Source organism: Chelonia mydas, chromosome 1 (genome assembly GCF_015237465.2).
Source record: "Chelonia mydas isolate rCheMyd1 chromosome 1, rCheMyd1.pri.v2, whole genome shotgun sequence".
Lineage (NCBI taxonomy): Eukaryota > Metazoa > Chordata > Testudines > Cheloniidae > Chelonia > Chelonia mydas.
Genome location: NC_057849.1, coordinates 204,592,068 through 204,614,834, shown reverse-complemented (window position 1 = coordinate 204,614,834; position 22,767 = coordinate 204,592,068). Strand labels below are relative to the sequence as shown.

At 47.0% G+C, this 22,767-nt stretch overlaps 1 protein-coding gene and 1 long non-coding RNA gene across 3 annotated transcripts; one reads left to right on the top strand and one right to left on the bottom strand.

Annotated features, from left to right (window-relative positions):
- Window positions 1–214: 214 nt before the first annotated feature.
- On the bottom strand, window positions 215–20,001 carry LOC102934871 (3 beta-hydroxysteroid dehydrogenase/Delta 5-->4-isomerase). The gene is made up of 3 exons (XM_037910265.2): window positions 19,851–20,001; window positions 8,483–8,647; window positions 215–1,180 (listed from the first exon to the last, which is right to left on the bottom strand). The coding sequence occupies exons 1-3, from the start codon at window positions 19,999–20,001 to the stop codon at window positions 366–368; spliced, it is 1,131 nt and encodes a 376-aa protein (XP_037766193.1). The 3' UTR covers window positions 215–365.
- LOC122464137 lies at window positions 17,135–20,360 on the top strand. Of its 2 annotated transcripts, none has more exons than XR_006288108.1 (2): window positions 17,135–17,267; window positions 19,930–20,360. It is a non-coding gene; the product is annotated as an uncharacterized LOC122464137 (long non-coding RNA). The 2 variants fall into 2 exon arrangements; XR_006288222.1 differs by having other exon boundaries at window positions 19,927–20,360.
- The last annotated feature ends 2,407 nt before the right edge of the window (window positions 20,361–22,767 follow it).

Below are 22,767 nucleotides of genomic sequence, written 5' to 3'. Positions count from 1 at the left end.
ATGTGTGGGTATCCATCCACTGCTGGGAAAGATAATAATGGAGCCTTTACTCTTTTCCCAAAAGTCTCAGATAAAGTTAAGAAAAAGGGAAGGGCTGAGTGTACTTCAGAAGGGACTCTACTCAAATAAAAATATCTGTGTTGCAGAGAGGGAGAGGTGGCTGTAGATTATAAAGTAACTGTGATAACCAATCAGCCCATCCACCACAAACAAATGAAGAGTTTCATATTCTTTATTCATTCCAACTTTTCATCACATAGATTTCACATTTCAATGCTTTGTTGTTGTCTGTTACTGCAATTCCTCCAGCTCACCTGTGGGCTCATGGGCCGGCTTGTCTTGCCATGCTTCTGTTTCTCTCAGGCTTAGACAGCCTTGTGTTTCAGGTACGCCCTCCTTTGTGGAATCAGTGAGGCAATCCACTGGCTGGTGCGCTGCTTGGCCTCTTTCCATTTGTAGCGGGGCATGTAGCCAAAATCCCGCCATGCCTTCCTGTAGGAGAACGTGAACTGTGTGTTCAGCAAGATGACAAGGTGACGGTTGGTGGAGGGGATGTATTTGACAAAGGGCCTAAGTAGGAAGCTCACAACTTCTAGCAGTAGCGCAAAGTAGTACAGCATCATCAGTGGCATGGGTGGGTGGGGCTCAATCCCAAACCCCAGCTCCTTGGTCAGCTCATAATTTAGGTCGGCATAGCTCATGTGAGGAGTGTCATCAGAGATGTAGTAGAAGTGCCCTTTGACGTGCTTGGCTTTTTCTGGGTTCCTCAAGGCTTTTGCCACCTGGATGTGAGCCCATGCAATGTTTCCCACATATACAGGATTCACCAGAGCGTCTTTCCTAGAAATCCGCAGGTAGACATTTTTATTCAAGAGGCTTTTATCCAGGTGAGTCTGGAGAAACCGGCATCCTTCTCCAAAGATGTACATGGACCTCAAGGCACACGTCAGGAAGATGCCACCATCCTTCAGTGCCTGACCATTTGCCTTCAGAACAGACGTCTCTGCCAGTCTCTTACTCTGGGCATAAGGAAATCCTGATGTGCTCTGGTAGGCTGTATCTTCATCCCCATTGCAGATGGGGTCCCCTCTGCAGTTTGGGCCTATCACTTCTATGGTACTGGTGTAGATGAAGTGCTGGACATTACTGCGGACACAGGCATCCAGCAGTAGCTGGGTACCTTGAAAAGAGGAACACGTTAGTAAAGCAGTAGATAACTGGGCTGCCTGATGGCCAGAGGCCGCTCAAGACAATCTGCCGCTGTACTCAAAATAGCCTACCCACTTGACTACCTGGTCTTGCAAACCACTCTGCGGGGGTGGTGGTGGTGAATTGCAGAGCACTCTGCCTGCCCTGTGTAGACCCTGCTGGCTTGTCTACACTTACATTTTATAGCGCTGTAATTTGCTGGCTCAGGGGGGTGAAAAATCACCCCCCTGAGCGCAGCAAGTCTGAGCACTTTAAAGTGTTAGTGTAGACAGGCTCCCGGCGCTGCTCGGAGCTAATCCCCTCCTGGAGGTGGAGTCCCGCGCGCCACCACACTGGCACTTCAAAGCGCTGCTAGTGTGTGTTACTGTAATCCTGCTTGAAACAGGAGTCCATCGATGTGAACTAGGTAGGTTTTAGCTCGTGCCAGCAAGGTCCACATGGGGCAGTGAGAGTGTTCCAGGTTAGACAGGGTAACCACAGGTCCCTATTTTCACGGACATGTCCGGCTTTGGGGGTTTTAAATAGCCCTCCGGGAGGAATTTGTAAAACTCTCAAAAGGTCCGGGATTTCCCTCGCAATGCAGAGCGCGGCGCGGCTGACAGGGCGGCCCGGCCGGATTGAGCCGCTCGCATCGGGGCCTCCAGCAGCCAGAGCCCCCCCCAGCTCCCCGCGTCTCCTCCCCTGCAGCCTCCGCACGCCCGGGCTGTGGGCGGGGCAGCGCAGCAGCGTGTCTGGCTCCGCGTGGGGGCAGACACGCTGGTCTGAGCGGCACGGTAAGGGGGCTGGGGGGTTGGAGAAGGGGCATGGGATCCCGGGGGGGGAGGGGGCAGTCAAGAGACAGGGAGCGGGGGGGTGTTGGATGGTGCGGGGGGGCTGTCAGGGGGCGGGGGTGTGGAGAGGGTTCGGAGCAGTCAGGGGGCAGGGAGTGGAGGGGGGGTTGGATGGGGCGGAGGTTCGGGGGGCAGTCGGGGGACAGGTAGGGGGTGGGGTGCTAGGGGGGCAGTTAGAGTGGGGGATCTGAGGAGGGGGCAGTCGGGGACAAGGAGAAGGGAGGCTTCGATAGGGGGTACGGTCGCGGGGGGTGGTTAGGGGCAGGGGTCCCAGGAGAGGGAGATTAGGGGCCAAGGAGCAGGAGGGTTGGATGGGGGGGGGAGTCAGGGGGCAGGAAGTGGGAGGGAGTGGATAGGGGCGGGGCTACCCCCTGGAGTGTCCTCTTTTTTTAATGTTAATATATGGTATCCCTAAGGTTAGAGCGCTTTGCCGTTCACACCCCAGTAGACCAATCTGCAGCACTGTGCAACCAGGCCCCCAAAATGGCTTTGTCTAGCAATCTGCTGCCCTAGGCCGCTGCCTAGTTTGCTTGCAGCTAGAGTGATCCCTGCTGATGGAGCTTCAGGTTTAATCCTCCCCAACCAGGACTTATTGCTTATTAGCTTGAAATAGCATCTCTTGAAACAGCTGTCCAAGCTCCCCCTGAAACTATGAGCTCCTTACTCTGGAAGCTGACAGGAATCCTCTCTTGAATTAGGTGGTAGGTTCAACCAAACCGAATATTTTAGTTTTTTGGGGTTTTTTTTTTTTTTTTTTCAGTTGGGAAGAGGGAGTCAACTCAGCTGTTTGAGTTATACAGGGATGAAACATATACATGCTCTTTAATCAAATACCTACTTGTTTTTGGTTTGGTCTGTGTAGTGTCTAGGCTGTGCACTGAGGGTTATATTTTGCTCTCACTTATACTAGTGTAAACTCAAAGTACTCAAACTCATTGACTTCAAATTTACACAGTTGAGACAGGGATCTTTAAGACACAGCCTCATTCATTATGCACCATCCCGCCTGTGTACTGAGGCCCCAGTGTTACAGTCTATCCATCCTGAGACAGAAGCATGTGCTTAAGTGCTTTGCCAAATGAGTTTAGAATTCTTTGTTTAAACTGCAGCCTGAGGGCTTGATACAAAATCAGCTGTATTCAGTGGTAATCTTTCCATTGACTTCAATCAGCTTTGGATCAGGCCTTGAATAAAGTAGGACGCTGTAAAGATAATGTATATAATCATGTAATCAAAGACTATATTATAATGTACAAGGAGCAGAGCGCATCCGTCACTTTGGCATTTCCTGACTGTTGCTTTTCACTTTGGAATTTTGACGCTGTCTTTACCATAGCTTTCGCTATGGAATATAAGTATTTTTTAAATGCACAATCACATTATTTTTCAAATTAAATGCTGTTATAATGCATACACCAAAGGCTGCATGCTCAACTTCGTCTCCCAAGCACAGCAAAACAGACAAAATTAAATAAACAAGAAATTCCCAACATGACTTCAGAAATCAAAGATCTGAGTGTTAAATTAATCATAGCTAGAAATAAAGGAGGGAAATGTCCATGCAAGACTATTCAGTCTGTTAGTGGAAAAGACAAAGCCAGCAAAATGCAGAACGAGTTAATATTGCCAAAGGGACTAAGGGGAATAAAAAAGGCTTTTGTAGTTTTATCAAAGGAAAAAGAAACACTAGTGAAATATTTAGATTTGTTTAATAATGAGAAGTGAAGTGGAAGGAATTATTGACTTTAACATGACTGGCATACTGAATTCCTTCAGTCTTTAACAAGAAAAATAAAGAAAAGATGTTTGAACAGCTAGGAAGTAATGAAGACCTTGTTTTAAAAAAAAACACTATTGTTATGCAGCCAAGAATAAAATAGTTACAAAAATTGAATTCATATAAGTCAGTATGTCTAGCTGATATGCAATACAGGGTTTTAGGGAAAGTTCTTAATTAGCTTTCCATGCCAGTGAAAAATTTTTTTTAAAGTAATGAAAAACTAGTGAGGTACAAAAATGGGGGGGGAGGGGGAGATCTTCAGAAGTAGCATCTGTTCAGTATAACTCTGACCCCAATAAATTTAAATGCATACAAAATTGTATTAAGGATGTGGATTTAAAATAAAATATTGTGGATTTAAAATAAAAAAGTTCAGGTACTCACAGCAATGTTAATTTGCTCATATTTCATGTAGTATATATTTATTTAATAGCCCAGTGCCGTAAATTCCTACTCACATAAGTATTATTTACTTACATGAGTAGTCCCATTGACTCGAGAGGAAATTTTACCTGAGTCAGGACTGAATAAGGGCCTGAACAAACTAACAAAACCCACCAAACAAAACTTAGCGGGACCACTGATAACTTGTATGTGATTGTGTGGCAGAGAAGGCCATGGTTTAGGTTGCTCTCAGCTTAACATCTCCCTTTCGTGACTCTTAGGGGTCTGAATTCTCAGACCCAATGTTTCACTCTTCATTGCATTTAATTTTTATAAAGTCTCCCAAGAGCTTTGAAATGAGCTTTCCATGAGGTGGATGAGGTCACTGAGGAAGTGCAAACTCTTGATGGTATTGGGCCAAATCCCAAAGTCCTTGCTTGGGGTCAGATGCACCCTGCAGCAAAACCCATGAGACGGAGCTATGATGGAGGAAAACACCATGAGGGCCCCTCCCAGATAATTCAATTGGAGGGGAGGTTGAGAGAGGCAGGGTTCCCTCTCACACCGTGCATCTCCACGGAATAAGCTGGAGGCCTCGACTCCAAACGCTGTGGATCCTGTGCTGGAGGGCAGGCCTTTATCCTCACAGTATGGATCATGACTTGATAATTTAAACAGAAGAATTCTTTAACAACATGAGTGAATCAGAATTGGAGCTTGATCAGTGTCCACGGTCTGACTCTTGTAAGTGTCACTGCCTATGTGTGCTTGACACATACCTTTATTAGACTACGTCAGTTATCAAGCAGAAACAAAAGGTTCATCCTGAGGGCATCCTGTTTGTAGGTGGGTGCTGGGACGGCCACAAGGCAGTGGAGCACTCGTGAGCTAGTGTTCTCAGGTGGTGCCTGAGGGGGACTTCAGTACTTTCCGCACACTGGGAGGTGTGTTTTGGGTTTCTGTGGTGCTCTCTGCACCTGGCTTTCCCTCTGGTGTTGAGGCCTAGGAGCAGGATCACTAGGCTGTTCGGTGCTCTCTGACAGGTAATTCTACTAAACACATTCCATTCAGCCTTAGTTTTTAGTTTCTAGCTGTAGTAAGCACCTTGTAGAGATACTTGTTGTTTAGAGGGACTTTGAGGTTGTTTTATAAATGTGCAAAGACTTTTCAAAATTCTCTCTCTGCTTAGTACCCCCCTGCCTAAAGGCAGGGGTTGGGCATACTCAGCTCCAGCTCCCCAGCCTCTCTCCTGTTGTTATAACCTTTAACAAATTTGGTTTTCATAGGATTTTATGCAATGTATTCTGCTGTGGAAAAAATAATTTGCAGTGTAAGAGAAAATAGGGGAGAGTTATAAATACCCTTTCTGAGCTATTATTAGTGTGTGTGTGAGTGCGTGTATATATATATATTGTGCACCACCCACAGATGTTTTTTCCCTAAGGTTCCCAGATTTCTCCCTGGCCCCTCCCACCAGGAGCCTGGCCAGCTGCCTTCTCTGCTGAAATTTGTGGGCACTTTCAATTCACACTTCCTACTGAACAGATAGAATTAAAGGTGCTGGCTGCTGAGCTCATGGGTGACAGAAGCAGATTCAGACTGCCACTTGCCTCTCTCCCTTTCCCTCCTTCTTTCCCACAATTTCCCTTCTCTTCCTCCTCTTCTTTCCCACATTGAACTATAACCAGTGATGAGCTGCCAAAATCTTAACAGCGGGTTCCCTCCTCACCCCACGAGGGGGTCGTTGCCCACCCGCGCCCCCCGGGACTCCTGCCCCATCCAACCCCCCACGCATTTCTTGACACCCCCCCCCCCGGACCCCTCCCCCATCCACCCTGCTCCCCTGTCCCCTGACTGCCCCCAGAACCAGGCAGGAGGGTCTCGTGGGCCACCATAGTCGGTGCCCACCCCACCCCTAAGAGCCAGAGACACCTGCCGGGGGGCGAGGTGGGGAGTTCCGGAGGTGCTTATCAGGGGCAGCTCCCAGGAAGCATCTGGCAGATCCCTCTGGCTCCTAGGGGCGGGGGAATGTAGCTGGGGGGGAGCGGGGGGAGCGGCCGCTCCCCCACTGATCACATCAAAAGTGGCGCCTTAGGCGCCGACTCCCTGGGTGCTCCGGGGCTGGAGCACCCACGGGGAAAATTTAGTGGGTGCAGAGCACTCACCGGCAGCTTCCCGCCCCGCGCCCAGCCCCAGCTCACCTCACCTCAGCTCCGCCTCCGCCCCGCTCTGCTTCTCCGCCCCCCGGCTTCCCGTGAATCAGCTGTCCAGGCGGCAGCTTCACACCCAGGCCGAGGGTGGCGGAGGTGAGCTGGGGCAGGAAGCAGTTCCCCTGTGCGCCCCCGCCCCAGGTTACCTGCTGCGGCGCTGGCGGCCCTCCTCGCACCCCCCCCCCCCGCCCCAACTCACCTCCACCTCCCTGGGCCTGAACGGGAAGCCGCAGCCTGCTTCTCAGCCTGCCCCAGCTTCCCGCGCAAACAGCTGATTCGCGGGAAGCCTTGGGGGGTGGAGAAGCAGAGCAGGGCAGCGCGTTCAGAGGAGGAGGCGGAGCGGAGGTGAGCTGGGGCTGGGGGTGGGGCAGGGAGCTGCTGGTGGGTGCTCTGCACCCACCAAATTTTCCCCTTGGGTGCTCCAGGGCTGGAGCACCCATGGAGTCGGCGCCTAAGGTGCCACTTTTGGCCGGTTAAATTTAGAAGCCCTTTTAGAACCAGTTGTCTCTCGCGGAACAACCAGTTCTAAAAGGGCTTCTAAATTTAACAACTGGTTCTAGTGCAAACCGGCTCCAGCTCACCACTGACTATAACTGAAATGTAACCCTAGCTGCCTCCGATGAAGCTTGGTGTCACAGATCCAGCTGGGTGCTCCCTTCAAGCCATCCACCAGACTGCTGTGAAGGGAATCCAAACTTTTGTATCCCTGGAGTCCCCGCACAGCAGTCCTAGTGAGGCCACGGAGCAGCACTTGCTACATTCTGTTACGCCTGGCTACAGGGTAAAGCAGTAATTTTAATCTGAACAATGATGGGCACCAATATCCGAACAAGGGATTCCCACAAATATGTTTCCGTGTGCCTGTGAGAAGCTCTGTGTCCCAGGTCCACGCCTGCTGCTGCGAGGCACAAAGGACTGGGAAGTATAGTCATTTAAATAAAAACGCTTTTTCAGCCAAGGCAGGGGGATGGCAGAACGGGGCAGACCAACTAGTTTTGAGTGATGCAGCTCTAGGGATCCACTGAGTACTGGGGGAGTAAAGCACAGGGTTCCAAGCGTAACTTCAAGTGGGGATAATGATCTGGGGTGAGGGGGGTCTCCTTTTCTTGGGAAATGTATTCAAATTCCCTGACATTTGATGCAACCTGGAGCATTTCAGCAGGACAATATTTGCTTTTCAGCACTATTTGAATGATATAGGGACAGATGATGGCAGGACTGGTTTAGGAGGATCTGGGAAGGGGGACTCTATCGCTGACAGGGAAATCACTTAAACACTCCCTTCAGTTTGATGATGGAATTTTAACAGTGAGCTTCTGGGAGGACCTAGGAGCCCCTCCTGCCTTTGAGGTTCAATTGCAGGGGAAAAGGCAGAGGGAAGGACTAGGGTGAAGAGAGTGGAAAAGGAAAGGAGAAGCACGGGCCTGGGAGAGTCCCAGGGTGAGGTGGTTATCGGAGGTGAGGGTAATTGTATATAAAACCTGTAGTACTTTAATACATAAACAGGCAAATCTCTGCAGCCATGGAGGAGAAGGGGAATAGGTGCTGGCAGTGGGGCTGTGGAAGGACAGGAAATTAAAAATACCTTTCTGTGCATTTTTCAGCCAGTTAACATGGCGGGCATGGGGATTCGCCTCCTTTTGCTGATGTGTGTGGGTACTGAAAAGGCCCAGTCAGAACAAGGCTAAGCAATCCACGCCCAAAGCCAAACTACTGTTGCTGTAGGGAATAATTTAGCACTGCACCTTGGTGGGGAGGGAGATGTATGACAGAAGATAGGAATTAAATGGTGTCTTCTCTCCCTGAAGTGCCTAAATTCTAGTCTCGGGGCCTGATTCTGCATTGCCCTGCATCTTTCCACTGCTGCAAAGTAGGTGCACAATGCTACCCAATCACCCCAGCAAAGTTTTACACACACTTTGGATGGGTGTAAATGACTGCACTAGGTGCAGCAGGGCAACCCTGTGAATCAGGTGCTTGGTCATGAAAACTGTGTCCTTCCCGAGGCAGATGATGGTCATTGCTATAGACTCAAGGCTTAAAACAATAAGGAAATACACTCTGCTCACCTGTTACATTGACTTCCCAGAGCAGCTGCTTCTCTACAAGGCCCAAGGTGTCAATGATGGATGCTGTATGGATGACAAGGGAGACACCCTCGCAGGCGCTGTTCAAGAATGTAGCATCCCGGATGTCACCTTCCAAGATCTTCACCACAGTCTGACCCTTGAAATCTGCAAGAGCAACATGAAACAAAGAAAGAGGCCTTCATCGGCATGTCAAAGAAGTGTAATAAAGGGAGTGGTGAAGTGCCAAGCCAAGAGAAATATTTGTGATGATCTCATGGTTGCAGTTGTGGAACACTGCTTGGGCTAAGGGATATTATGGGGGCAGGCAAACTATATGGCCTTTTCCCACTGATTATATTCTTTTAAGCTCTAGTTACAGTTTCATATAAGTCTTATATTTGCTAATTTCTGGAATGTGTTTGGAGCAAACATACAACCTGGTCCTTTTAAAAAAAAAAAAAAAAAAAAAGAGAGAAACATTGTTCAGTGCCAGCAAGTGCCTAGAAACTGCTGCCTAGAGCAGCAGAAAACTGCCTAGAGCAGGGCTACAAATCTCTTTTTACATGCACACTGTGTAGTACATATATTGATAAGTGTGATGCTTTGCTACTCATGAAAGTAGGAGTTTCCCTTAAAGATGCCTGGCAGCATCCCTCCAGTCATGAGATGCACGCACTGCGGATGCACACAATTCCTGTCCGATAAACCTCCTTGTTCTTCCAGCCCTACTCCCACAGCTGTTCCAATGCAGTTCTCACAAGTCTTTTTGAGGCCCATCAGTCCTGAACTCCTTGCTACTCCAGGGCTGGACCCCAGTCTCAGCTTTCATAAAGCACTGCAGTTTTAATCTGCAGAACCTCCTGCTATTCCAGTGATGGCTCTAGACTCTGCTCTCTTGATACATCTCGTCCTGACTTGCCATACTGCCTGCTTTTCCGGGCCTGGGCTCCACACACACATCTGCTAATGTACCTCAATCCTGACCCGCAGCAAACCTGCTGTTCTAGAGCTGGGCTGTCTTCATCTCAGCCCTGACTTGCAGTACCTCTACAAATCCTGTCCTAGGTCATACATCGCTCCCAAGTTCTGCTACGCCCCAATGTCCGTCACCAAGTACAGTAATTTTTTCAGGTGTCCGTCACGCAACATAGTGGTGCCAACCCTTGTCTTCTAGTTTCTTATGCTGTGACAGCTACAGTATTATGATGTCAACCAATGGCCATTGCAGGCAAGGACCCCCTAACCTCAGTTTATTTCACTTACAGCCTGACCCACAATCCAAGGGTGAAATCCTGGAGTTTAACAACTGCCTTCATTAGAGCCAGGATATCACCCCAGATTTTTAATGATGAAAGGCTAATCTATACACTTATTGTGCTTTGGCACTGAATACAAAGAGCTTTTAAGAAGTTTTCTCTGTGGGTATCCCACTGCCGATTTAATATGACAGTAATGAACTTTTATTAATTAAAAAAACTATTTTAATGTCTCTTTTTCATAGATGCAAAAGCCAGAAGGGACCATTGTGATCATCTAATCTGACCCTCCTGTATATATCAAAGGTCACCAATACCACCCAGCCCCCCATACTAAACCCAGTTTTTTATTATTCAGGAGGTCAGACTAGATTATCACAATGGTCCCAAATTAGGCCAAAGTATTACAATTCTCAGGAGACTAACCTATTCATAGATTCTGAGGTCAGAAGGGATCTTTGTGATCATCTAGTCTGACCTCCTGAATAATAAAAAACTTCTACAAAATAATTCCTAGAGCAGAGCTTTTAGAAAAAACATCCAGTCTTGATTAAAAAATTGTCAGTGATGGAGAATCCACCACAACCCTGGGAAAATTGTTCCAATGGTTAATTTACATTTATTGTTTAAAATGTACACTTTATTCCCAGTCTGAATTTGTCTAGCTTCAATTTAAGAACATAAAAATGGCCATACTGGGTCAGATCAAAGGTTCATCTAGCCATGTGTCCTGTCTTCTGACAGTGGCCAATGCCAGGTGCCCCCGAGGGAATGAACAGGTAATCATCAAGTGATCCATTCACTGTTGCTCATTCCCAGCTTCTGGCAAACAGAGGCTGGGGACACCATCCCTGCCCACCATGGCTAATAGCCATTGATGGACCGATCCTCCGTGAATTTATTTAGTTCTTTTTTGAACTCTGTTATAGTCTTGGCCTTCACAACGTTAGTTGACAAAGAGTTCCACCGGTTGCCTGTGCACTGTGTGAAGAAATGCTTCCTTTCGTTCGTTTTAAACCTGCTGCCTATTAATTTCATTTGGTGACCCCTAGTTCTTGTGTTATGAGAAGGAGTAAATAACACTTCCTTATCTACTTTCTCCATACCAGTCATGATTTTATAGACCTCAATCATATCCCCCACTTACTCATTTCTTTTCCAAGCTGAAAAGTTCCAGTCTTATTAATTTCTCCTCATACGGAAGCCGTTCCATACACCTAATCATTTTTGTTGCCCAGCCATTTGATCCTGTTGTACCTTTCTCTGCTAGATTGAAGAGTCCATTATTAAATATTCATTCCCCATTCAGGTACTTATAAAAAGTGACTTGATCACCCCTTATCCCTCTCTTTATTAAACTAAATAGATTCAGCTCCTTGAGTCTATTATTATAAGGCATGTTTCTAATCCTTTGATCATTCTGTTGGCACTTCTTTAAACCCTCTCCAATTTATCAACATCTTTGAACTGTAGACACCAGAACTGGACACAGCATTCCAGCACTGTCACACAAATGCCAAATACAGAAATAACATTTTAACCTCAACTCCAGATTCCCATTTATGCATTTCTGGATCACATTAGCTCTTTTGGACAGAGCGTCACATTGGGAGCTCATGTTCAGCTGATTATCCACCAAAATCTTTTTCAGAGTCACTGATTCCCAGGATACAGTCCCCCCATCCTGTAAGTACGGCCTACATTCTTTGTTCCTAGGTATATACATTTACATTTAGCCATATTAAAACACATATTTTTGCTTGCACCCAGTATACCAAATAATCCAGATCACTCTGTATCAATGACCTGTCCTCTTCATTATTTACCACTCCCCCAATTTTTGTGTCATCTGCAAAGATTATCCGTGTGATTTTATGTTTTTTCCAGGTCATGGATAAAGATGTTAAATAGCACAGGACCAAGGCCTGAGCCCTTCAGGACCACACTGGAAACACACCCACTTGATGACAATTCCCTGTTTACAATTACATTTTGAGACCGATCAGTTAGCCAGCTCTCATCCATTCAATGTGTGCTTGTTGGTTTTATATCGTTCTAGTATTTTAATTAAAATGTTGTGCAGTGCAGAAGTCTAAGTCTATTACACCAACACTGTTACCGTTAGCAACCAAACTTTCAATCTCGTCAAAAAAAGATACTGCATCAGTTTGACTGGGTCTGTTTTCCATCAATCCTTGTTAATTTGCATTAATTATATTACCCTCCTTTAATTTGTTATTAATAGAGTCCCATATCAGCTTCTCCATAATATTGCCCAGGATTGACATCAGGCTGACAACTCTATATTTACCCGGTCATCCCTTTTACCCTTTTTAAAAATAGGCACAACATTTGCTTTTTTCCGTGCATCTGAAACTTCTCCAATGCTACAAGACTTACTGAAAATCAACATTCAACCAGCTCTTTTAAAACTCTTGGAGGCCAGTTATCTGGACCTCCTGATTTAAAAATGTCTAACTTTTGTAGCTACCACTTAACATCCTCCAGAAATACTAGTGGAATGGAAAGAGTGCTGTCATCTCCATGTGATTAGACTATATCCCACCCTCATTGCTCCCTTTGTGGGGGAGGGATAGCTCAGTGGTTTGAGCATTGGCCTGCTAAACCCAGGGTTGTGAGTTCAATCCTTGAGGGGGCCATTTAGGGATCTGGGGCAAAAATTGGGGATTGGTCCTGCTTTGAGCAGGGGGTTGGACTAGACGATCTCCTGAGGTCCCCTCCAACCCTGATATTCTATGATATCATCTATATTTCCAAGTACAGAACAGAAATATTTATTGAGCATACCTGCTTTTTCTGCATTATTATTGATAATTCTACCATTTCCATCTAATAATGGACCAGTACCACTGGCAGGATTCTTTTTGTTCCTAATATATTTTAAAAATTACTTTTTATTGTCCTTAACTCTGCTGGCCATAGATTTTGCTTTCTGTTCTTTTGCTTCTCTTATCAATTTTCTACTATTCCTAACTCCTGATTTCTGTTCACTACTATCAACTTCCCCTTTCTTCCATTTGTTTTTATATATTTCCTCACATAGTCTTTCTGACCTGACTGCTGGTTTATGAAGTGATACGAAGATCTAAGCCTTAATCTAAAAACAGTGCCACATATCTGGTGACTGATACATTCTCTCTCATACTCATTCATTTTATAGCTCACATTATTACCTACTTACATTGTCAATACCCCTAAACTGGTTTTCTACTTGTGTATATGCAAAATGTTTGATTACATATGTGGGCCCACTCTTGACAGACAAAGACACCTGTGAATATTCTGTAAATATGCAGTCACTGGGCTTGTTCTAACATCTACTAACTAGGATTATCACCTGAAAAATCCAGTTGGTGTAGAATCCATGTGTACAGTACCTAGTACAGGGGTGGGCAAACTTTTTGGCCCGAGGGCCACATCGGGGTTGCAAAATGGTATGGAGGGCTGGGTAGGGAAGGCTGTGCCTCTCCAAATAGCCTTGTCCCCGCCCCCATCCACCCCCTGACTGCGCCCTTCAGAACCCCGACCCATCCAGCCCCCCCCTGCTCCTTGTCCTCCGACCGCCTCCTCCCAGGACTCCCCATCCCTAACTGCCCCTCCAGGACCCCACCCCCTATCCACCCCCCCTCGCTCCCTGTCCCCCCCGAACTCTGGGACCTCACTCCTTGTCCAACCCCTCTGCTCGCTGTCTCCTGACTGCTGCCTCCGAACCTCTGCCCCATCTAACTGCCCCCTGACTGCTCCCCAGGACCTCCTGCCCTCCCCCCATCCCCTTACCCTTGCCAGGCCACTCAGAGTAGCAGGAAAGGCTTATTTGAAAGCCTGGGAGGTGGGCGGGTGCAAACTGCACTGCCCATGTGGTGGCATGTCTGCGGGGGAGAGGGGACAGCGGGGGAGGGGCCAGGGGGCGAGACTCCCTAGCCAGGAGCTCAGGGGCCGGGCAGGACGGTCCAGCGGGCCATAGTTTGCCCACCCCTGAGCTAGCATAATGGAGTCCTGGTCCAAAGGTATACTGGGGAATTGCAGCTAAAATGTGGCACTATAGGCCATGTCCTGTTCCACTGAAATCAATGGAAATTGCTTCATGAGTACAACATGGGCCAGATTCACGTCTCATTTACATCAGCTTTACCCCCATTGAGTTCAGTGACTCACACATGAGTTATTCCTGATGTACATTGGTATGAGAGGGAAATTAAGCCCTGGAGGGAATGAGGAGAGCAATGAGGAGGGAGTATTAATGCTCGGGGGAGGTTATTACAAAGATGGATGACAGAGACAAAGAACAAGTGACTTGTATGTGTCTGGTCTTCAACCACCTACCAGAAAAGCATGTGTGTCTTGGGGTTGGTGGAGGAGGCAGAAATTCGACCCAGCCATTTCATTGTGGTACATTCTGTTGAACAACAAGCATACACACTCCTTGGCTGCATCTCTTCTAAGACAGCAGGCAGCCTGTGCAGATGTTTTGCCTGCATGACCCACACTTTGTTTGTGTCATCTGAGCTGTAAAGAAGGGTACTGCCTGTTGCTTGGCAGTCTGTGTTTGGGAATTTGATGGTTATTGTAATAAACTCTAAGCACTACTGCAAGCAGCATCTGCCTTACCGATTCAGTCACATTAGCTGCCCAAAACTATTTGTATCTATCTTCTACATATTGTTTAAAACACATGCAAACACTTAAAGTCAGTAGGACTTAGGCTTCTAAGGACTTAGGCATTTCTGAAAATTTACCCAATATGTTTTATTGTCGATCTTCCTTCAAATAGCTCCTAACTACTGCTGAGTTATTGTGAGTGAGATGCTACAGTCAGGCATACTGTATCAATTCCTAGATAAATAGATGACTGATTAAAAGAATGTAGCTCAGGCATCCACAGCAAAAATAGTGAAACCACATCTTATTTTAATTTGTAAGGAATGAAATGATTTGTCACATCTTGACCTGATTTATTATTGGGAAGCTGAGCCATTTATATGTATGCATGTATGTACTCTATTGGTTCCAGATCAGCTATATTATTGTGAAGTCCTAGGGGTATTGTGCATGTCTCTTGTTAGTGCAGCTATAAGGGCAAACAAATCTAATTGCAGCTCTACATTAATATTGGATTTAATAAGGCAGCTGCTATATTGAGATTTTCTGTAGTGGAATCTCCTAACCCAGTTTTCTTCAATAACAGCAATAATACACAACAATATGCGCATCTCCTTCTACTCTTCCCAGTGGGGAATGGTGCTGAGTTAGTTGTCCATGTTTGGAACATCTGGCACTAGATGTCATGCTTAAATACTGGGCCTTATGTGAGCACAAATCTTTGTAAAGTGATAGCTACTGTGGTAGACATGAAAGCTGCTGCTTTAAAATAATCAAGAATGCTCCTTGAAAGAAATTGAGCACTTAACAATATTTTGAATGTTTCAAGAAGCTTGCAGTGTAATTTTTTTTTTCAGACAACTGCAGGTTTTATTGAGGTTTCATAATTGTCACAAAAAATCTGAGTCTGCTTCCATGTTGGGAGTTCTTCTTGGCTTCTGTCTTAGCGAGCTGGGCAGTCTATTGTGCCACTGTTGATGGTATCCATGACATCGTGAGGATGTCTGCCATCAATATTGCAGCCAACAGACTGAACAGTTCCTAGAATCTCCTTAATATGTTGGGCAAATAAACTAGACCAGAGTACTACTGGGAAAGTTGGCAGTGGGATAGATACATTTCAGGGTGGAGCTCATGGCCTGCATTCTTCAATAGAGCCTATTATCTTAGTCATTCTTAATAAGGTTTAAATGACAGAAACTACAGGCTGCCACTCACAATACTTTTTTTGACGTGGAGAATCCTGGCCCCATTGCATGCTAGGACCTGACTCTTCCACAGTGCACACCGTCATGCTAAGGATGAAGGAGCCAGCAATCTCCTCTATTTTATACAAGTTGAATGTGGTCCAGCAAGAAGCCTTGGATTAGGCAAAATGTGAATGTCCCTGTCCCTGACCTAAACAAATACAAAGCTAAGAGCTGTTAAATGCATGTCTTCATGCCCTGTTTTTCAAGGACATTCCGATTAAAAGAACTCATGAAATGAATGAGTCAGTGTGCTCTGCACATGTCTGTGTCAGTGCTGCCTGAAAGAAATCCAGAAATAAGTATGTGCAAAAGAATATAATGGCCCAGATCTTCTCATTCTAGTGTAAATCAGGAGTAACTCCCCTGAAGCCAGTGGAGTTACATTGGGATATAATGGATGGATGTCGGTGAAAGGAATCAAGCCCAATGGTCTTGTAGTAACACTACATCTGGAACAGGAATCCCTGCATCAAGGACTGACTGTGGTAAGGGTACTGGCTCAAATTGTTTCACTTACTCCTGAGAGAGATCACTGAAGCATAGTCACTAGACATGCATTTACAGATACAGATATGGATCAAGGTTAATTATCTGGGTTTGGAGGAGGTGGGGGGTGTCATTCAGAGGTAGTCCCAAATATACTTGAACTCCTTGTGGTGCCACTCATTTTGACCCCTTCCCATTTGCAAGTCCCAAGAGCCAATGTGTCACTTGCTTTGGCAGTGGCCGCAGGGCAGATCTTAAAGGGTATGTCTACACTGCAATAAAACAGCTGCAGCTGGCCTGTGTCAGCTGACTGGCTTGCAGAGCTAGGGCTGCAGGTATAATTGCAGTGTAGATATCCTGGCTCGGAGTCCCAGAGCCTGGGCTCCAGCCCAACCCAGACATCTATACTGCAATTGTATAGCCCTGCAGCCCAAGCCCTGCAAGCCAGAGTCAACTGACATGGGCCAAATGCAGCTGTTTTACTGCAGTATAGAAATACCCAAAGAGTGTGAGAGAGAAGGTGCACAGATCTGTCATGTGTTGGGGAAGGGGATGGGGGGAGAGTTTAAGGGGATAGTGGATGGAGCTGTCCTGTTAAATAGAAGGAGCAAAGAGACCTTTGCTGCGGCCGGTCAGGATTTCATTACACAGAAGGCGGCTCTGGTTCCTAAGGGGGCTAGATTATCCCCACAGAGCTCTGAGTTCGCAAAAAGAAGCTCATGCTCCACCTTGTACTACACTGTTACAGGAACAGTAAACAACACACGGTAGTGGGGGACCACTTGTGAGTGCAGGTTTTGCAGCATTGTCTGAACTGCCTTTAGGCTAGAATAGCACAGGCTGCTGCCAGTGAAGTGTGAGATGCATTAACTGAGCTGTGGGGGACTGTAGTGGAGCGGCTGCCCCACTCCAAGGTAAAAGGGATTAAGAGCAGCTGAGGGAGGCTGGTGAGGTAGTTGGCCTCAAGTGTGGCTGGCTTAATCAGGCCACAGCTGGCCTGGATAAGAGGGCTGTGGGGCCAGGAGACAGAGGAGTCTCACTCTCACCCTGGAGTGGGAAGGGCTAGCGGCCTAGGAGCAGGGTACCTAAAGCAGAGCAGTGTTGGGGAAAAGGGCAAGAGGAGCTCCAGCCTGGCAACTCCCCAAGTTGAGGGCTTGGTTAAGGCCTAAAGAGGTATGGGGGCTTCAGAGGGGCAGCCTGGGAATAGGCAGAGGCAGTAGGTCCAACCCCCTTGCTAACGAAGAGTGGCCATTACAGACTGCAGTCTGCCCCAGTGAAAGGGGGCTAGATGATGACTGGCAGTAGCCACTAAGGCAGGGTGGGTTTAGAGGGTTGGGGGTTCCCCTGGGAAGGGAGAGCCAGTGGGTGGGGATACTGCTGGGGCAGAACCCTGAGATAAGGAGCATCGCGGTCTGGGAGGGACATGGGGCCTGAGGCAGATGAGCCACGGGCTGGCAGAGGGTGATCCAAGGCTGGAAAAGAGCTAATTCCCAGGACGACCAGCAGGAGGTGCAGTGCTGGTGAGTGTCTATCTGCTACAGGGACCTTGGCCAATTCTTACTGGAACCTGCCATAGAATTTAATAGGGATGAAACCAACAAGCAGAGGTCTCTAAATAACTATTCTAAAACCCTGTGCAATTTAATAGAGAATTATATCCCTGTTGTAGAAGTCTATAAATTGATTTAAAATGCTATAGAAAGATTATTATTCTTTATCCAGTTGTACAGGGTGATTCTATAAAGACAATGGCTGCCAAGAAGGATGGTGGGTAAGGCACTGTACTGAGGGGCACATTTTCAAATGTGCCTAAGTGACTTAGAAGCCTAAGGCTCATTGCAAGTCAAAGGGATGTAAGCTCCTAAGTCATTTAGACACTTTAAAAAAATTGGTTCCTTGCTGTGCCATAGAGGTCCTGTGCGCCCTTGTCCAAGTCACTTAATCTCTGTGCTCCAGTTTCCCAGCTAGGGATAATAATCTATTTCTCTCACCCTTCTCTGTCTTGTTTAGTTAGACTGTAAACTTTTGGGGACAGGCACTGTCTCTTACTATAGGTCATCTGAACACTGTCTACCACAGTGGGGCTGCAGTCTTGTAGGGCCCAGCAGCCCCTACCTGTAATAAAAATTAATAATAATTAAACTTGTCCCAACATAGCTCAGTCAGTGTATCCCATTCTTGACTTGCAGAATCCCCCACTGTTCCAGTTTTGGAGGCTCCCCCTCCCTCTTGCTGCTCTGCCAATGCCCCTTACTATTCTGGGGCTGGGCTCTCTTCTTTTCAGTCCTGACCTACGGTGCCCCCAAATGAAAACTGATTCTTGGCTTCTCTTGCACTAATCAACGGTGAGGAATTTTGTAATGATTTTGCCCTGTGGGCATCAAACTAATGAAAATTAGGTGAGTGCCATCCAATTAATTGTAACACACTAATAAATAATCTTCGGTACTATATAGAGGCCCCAAGAGTCACTAGTGAAGCTACTGTCATTTCATTTTAACACCCCTGATTTTTATGCCACATTTACTTAGCTTTACTCGGGATGCAAATGAAACACAGTATGCTTGAGAGGTTTCAGAGTAACAGCCGTGTTAGTCTGTATTCGCAAAAAGAAAAGGAGTACTTGTGGCACCTTAGAGACTAACCAATTTATTTGAGCATGAGCTTTCGTGAGCTACAGCTCACTTCATCGGATGCATACTGTGGAAATTGCAGAATATAAGGTTCCTCCCCCACTCTGAACTCTAGGGTACAGATGTGGGGACCTGCATGAAAAACCTCCTAAGCTTATCTTTACCAGCTTAGGTCAAAACTTCCCCAAGGTACAAAACATTCCACCCTTTGTCCTTGGATTGGCCGCTACCACCACCAAACAAATACTGGTTACTGGGGAAGAGCTGTTTGGACACGTCTTTCCCCCCAAAATACTTCCCAAAACCTTGCACCCCACTTCCTGGACAAGGTTTGGTAAAAAGCCTCACCAATTTGCCTAGGTGACTACAGACCCAGACCCTTGGATCTTAAGAACAATGAACAATCCTCCCAACACTTGCACCCCCCCCCCCCCTTTCCAGGGAAATGTTGGCTAAAAATCCTCACCAATTTGCATAGGTGACCACAGACCCAAACCCTTGGATCTGAGAACAATGAAAAAGCATTCAGTTTCTTATAAAAAGACTTTTAATAGAAATAGAAGTAAATAGAAATCCCCCCTGTAAAGTCAGGATGGTAGATACCTTACAGGGTAATTAGATTCAAAACATAGAGAACCCTTCTAGGCAAAAACCTTAAGTTACAAAAAAGATACACAGACAGAAATAGTTATTCTATTCAGCACAATTCTTTTCTCAGCCATTTAAAGAAATCATAATCTAACACGTACCTAGCTAGATTACTTACTAAAAGTTCTAAGGCTTCATTCCTGGTCTATCCCCGGCAAAGACAGATAAGCTATTACCAGCAGGAGAGTGGGGTGGGAGGAGGTATTGTTTCATGGTGTCTGTGTATATAATGATGATATTCTGCAATTTCCACAGTATGCATCCGATGAAGTGAGCTGTAGCTCACGAAAGCTCATGCTCAAATAAATTGGTTAGTCTCTAAGGTGCCACAAGTACTCCTTTTCAGTATGCTTGAAGTAAGTCAGTCCCAGATCTGCAAACCTATGAAAGGGGAAAACCTTCCAAGAGGTTCTATTTGAGACTGTATCTTAAGAATTCCCCCTCCAATCTCCCTGTCCTAACAATAGTCACTTACTTGTAAAATTCCTGCGTGCCTCGTCGCTAAAGGCTATGTCCAGGGTTCGGATCTCAGCCAGCTCCTTCTCCTCCAGCAGTAAGTGGACAATTCTCTGGCCAAGAAATCCACTTGCTCCTGTCACCAGACAGCTCACCCCAGCCAAAGACATGGCACCTGATTGCTCCCTAGCTGCAAACCAGCCAACTCCAGACCCAGGAAAAGCAGCTCCTCTTCCTGACTGAGAAGAAAAAGACACAGCATCAACTTCAAGAAGCCCAGTGACAACACCAGAAAGCGATTCCAGTGGAAAAAACAACCCAGTTTCAGACACCAACCCTAACTCAACAACTTCATTAACCTGTTGATTAACTTCACTGATGCATTAATATTCAGAAGCTGCCTGTACATTTTTTATGGCAAATCACTAACACTTACTGATTAGATATTATATATAAGAGGAGGAAATTCACAAATCTGAAGAGGTTAACTGTTAAAAACGAATGTACATAATAAATAAACCTCACAGTCTTCTGTCTCTGGCCCTGGTTCTAACTTGCTAGGGTTCACGAGGAAGGAACTAAAGAGTGGCTGGTATTTATGTACTGCACAGCTGGCACTCCCCTCCCTCCCTCCCTCCTCCTTCGCCTTGGATTAATGAGGAGACAGATTTCCCCCGTTCCCACTCCTCATCGGTTTGGAGAACATCCTTGAAGTAACTGACTTCCGAATACCCATTTAAATGTAATCCTCTGTGCCTAGTCATTCTGGGACAGAAATAAAATCCCCCTGTGATAATTTCTGTTGCAACCTGTGCGTGGTGCTGGAGCTCTGACCCTTTCCCACTAACTTAACCTATGGAAAGAGGGACCATGGGCCAAACTGTGAGTTTTGTTTCAGAGGTTTCTACCTGTTGGGCTCATGCTTCTTTTGTTAGAGAGTGAGTGCCCTTGCCTCAGGGCCTGCCTTTTCTCCTAACCCAACAGCCACTGTGCAGGAATGAATAGCCCATCTGTGCACAGCTCTAGCTGATCCATGATGAGACAGGATGCACTCTCCTTGCAGGGGCAGAATCAGTGTTCCCAGTGAGCCCTGCTATTCTACCATAATAGCCTGTGTCTTTGCGGGAGGGAGAGGCAGCTTGGTGCTCCCAGAGTTGTTGGAGGTCTGGAGAGTTGGGGGCAGGGAGCAGAGGAGTTACAGCTATGGAAACCCTTAAAGATAGGGTCTATATACTTAGGCATACATGTTCTCTTTTAAGTCCTCTATAAACTCATGTATTTCAGGCAGCCATGGACTTCCCAGCACACAGGCAGGGCCATGGCTCTCCAGCAATCCCTCTACCATGAAGATTCTGTCAGAAATGTAAGGGGACTGTTGACCCCTTACTAAAACTCAGTGGGGATGTTTTGGTTGGCTAGCTCCCAGTGTCAAAAGAAAGGTCGATGGGAAATTAGGACCCTTTGACTGACAGTCCCCGGGGCAATGGGGAGAGGCCAATGCTCCAGGTCAGCCTGCCTTACAGGGCAGACAGGCTAATGAGTGAGTCAGGAGGCCAGGGAGGTCCTGTCTTCCCAGTGAGCTGGAATTGCCTGGAACGGGGGGGGGCAGCCAGAAGAGAGCAGGAGGCTGAGCTGAGCTGGGGAGCAGGGCCACGTGGGCCAGAGAAGCAGCCCAGGGAGCAGATCTGTGCTGGGAGCAGAGCCACAGAAGCAGCTCACAGAGCAGACCTGTCCTGGGAGGAGAGCTGCAGCAACCAGCGCTAGAGGGGCCAGAGAAGCAGCCCAGGGAGATGGAGGCAGAGCAGCAGCAGTGATGAGGCTGGCGCTGGAGGCTCGGAGCAGTCCAGAGCCAGGTTCAGTGAGCAGCTGGGGAGAGTGAGGGGGAACCCTGGGCAGAGGGACCAGTGCAGGGAGATGTCCCCAGCCAAGAGGCCCTGCAGGCCAGACTTGGAGGGAGATTGTAACCCCTAAGGGGTGGGGGCGATGCTGGGAAGAAGGGTCCTGCCATCTAGAGCCTGAGAGCAAGTGTCCGACCCACAGCATCACTGCAGCATGGTCAGGGCCTGAGAAGGCACCTGGGATGTGTGAGGAACAGACTGTGAACTTCCCTTACGTTCCAGAGATGCTGGTTGTGACGTCCGCATGCCACAGAGCAGGGTGACGTGTTTTCCTTTAACCTTTCCCATTCTTTCTTTGTTTTGTTTTTTTAAATTGATTGCTGTTTAATAAATTTGTATTTGCTTTGAACTGTAATGATCAGTGGGTCAGGGAAACATCCAGTGCAGAGAGAGTACCCTGGAGTGGGGACACCCTAGCCCTGCCTAAATGACCACAACAAGGTTTGGGGTTGAGCCCCCCAGGAATCCTGGGCCCAGCCTTGTTGAGGTTATGAAGACTCTGCTGCAGAGGAGAGTGGAAGTGGAGCCCTCGAGGTCAGGCAGGCATCTGGGTAAAGGGAGTGGGAGCGAGGACTCGGATCCTTTCGCTAGCCCACTTCCCCAGGTTAGTGTATAAGCCAGGAAAGTTCCACACAATAGCAGGACCATTCACCCACTTACAGAAAGGTCCTAGAAGGCCTGGGGGCATCGCTTTACCTCTCGGCACATGAACTGTGTGTGCTCACAACCCTAAGAGCACAACAAAATATGCGAGAGGAGTGAGTGCGAGTCTGGGGTGCTTTGCACCTTCTGAGTGGGCCAACAGTGGATTCTTTCAATGCCAAATATTTTAAAATAAAAACAGACTTCCCCCATGGCATGCGAAGAAAAGAATCTACAGATTGAAAACTCTCCCCATGCCAAGTCAAGCACTGCTAGCTGTGCAACAAGTTTGTGGACTTCTCCACCCAAATGGAGAAACGCTCACTCTGACAAACCCTCTGCATTAGTTGCCTCTAAGTGTGTGCTGCCAACTAAACAATTCTTATTTTTACAAGT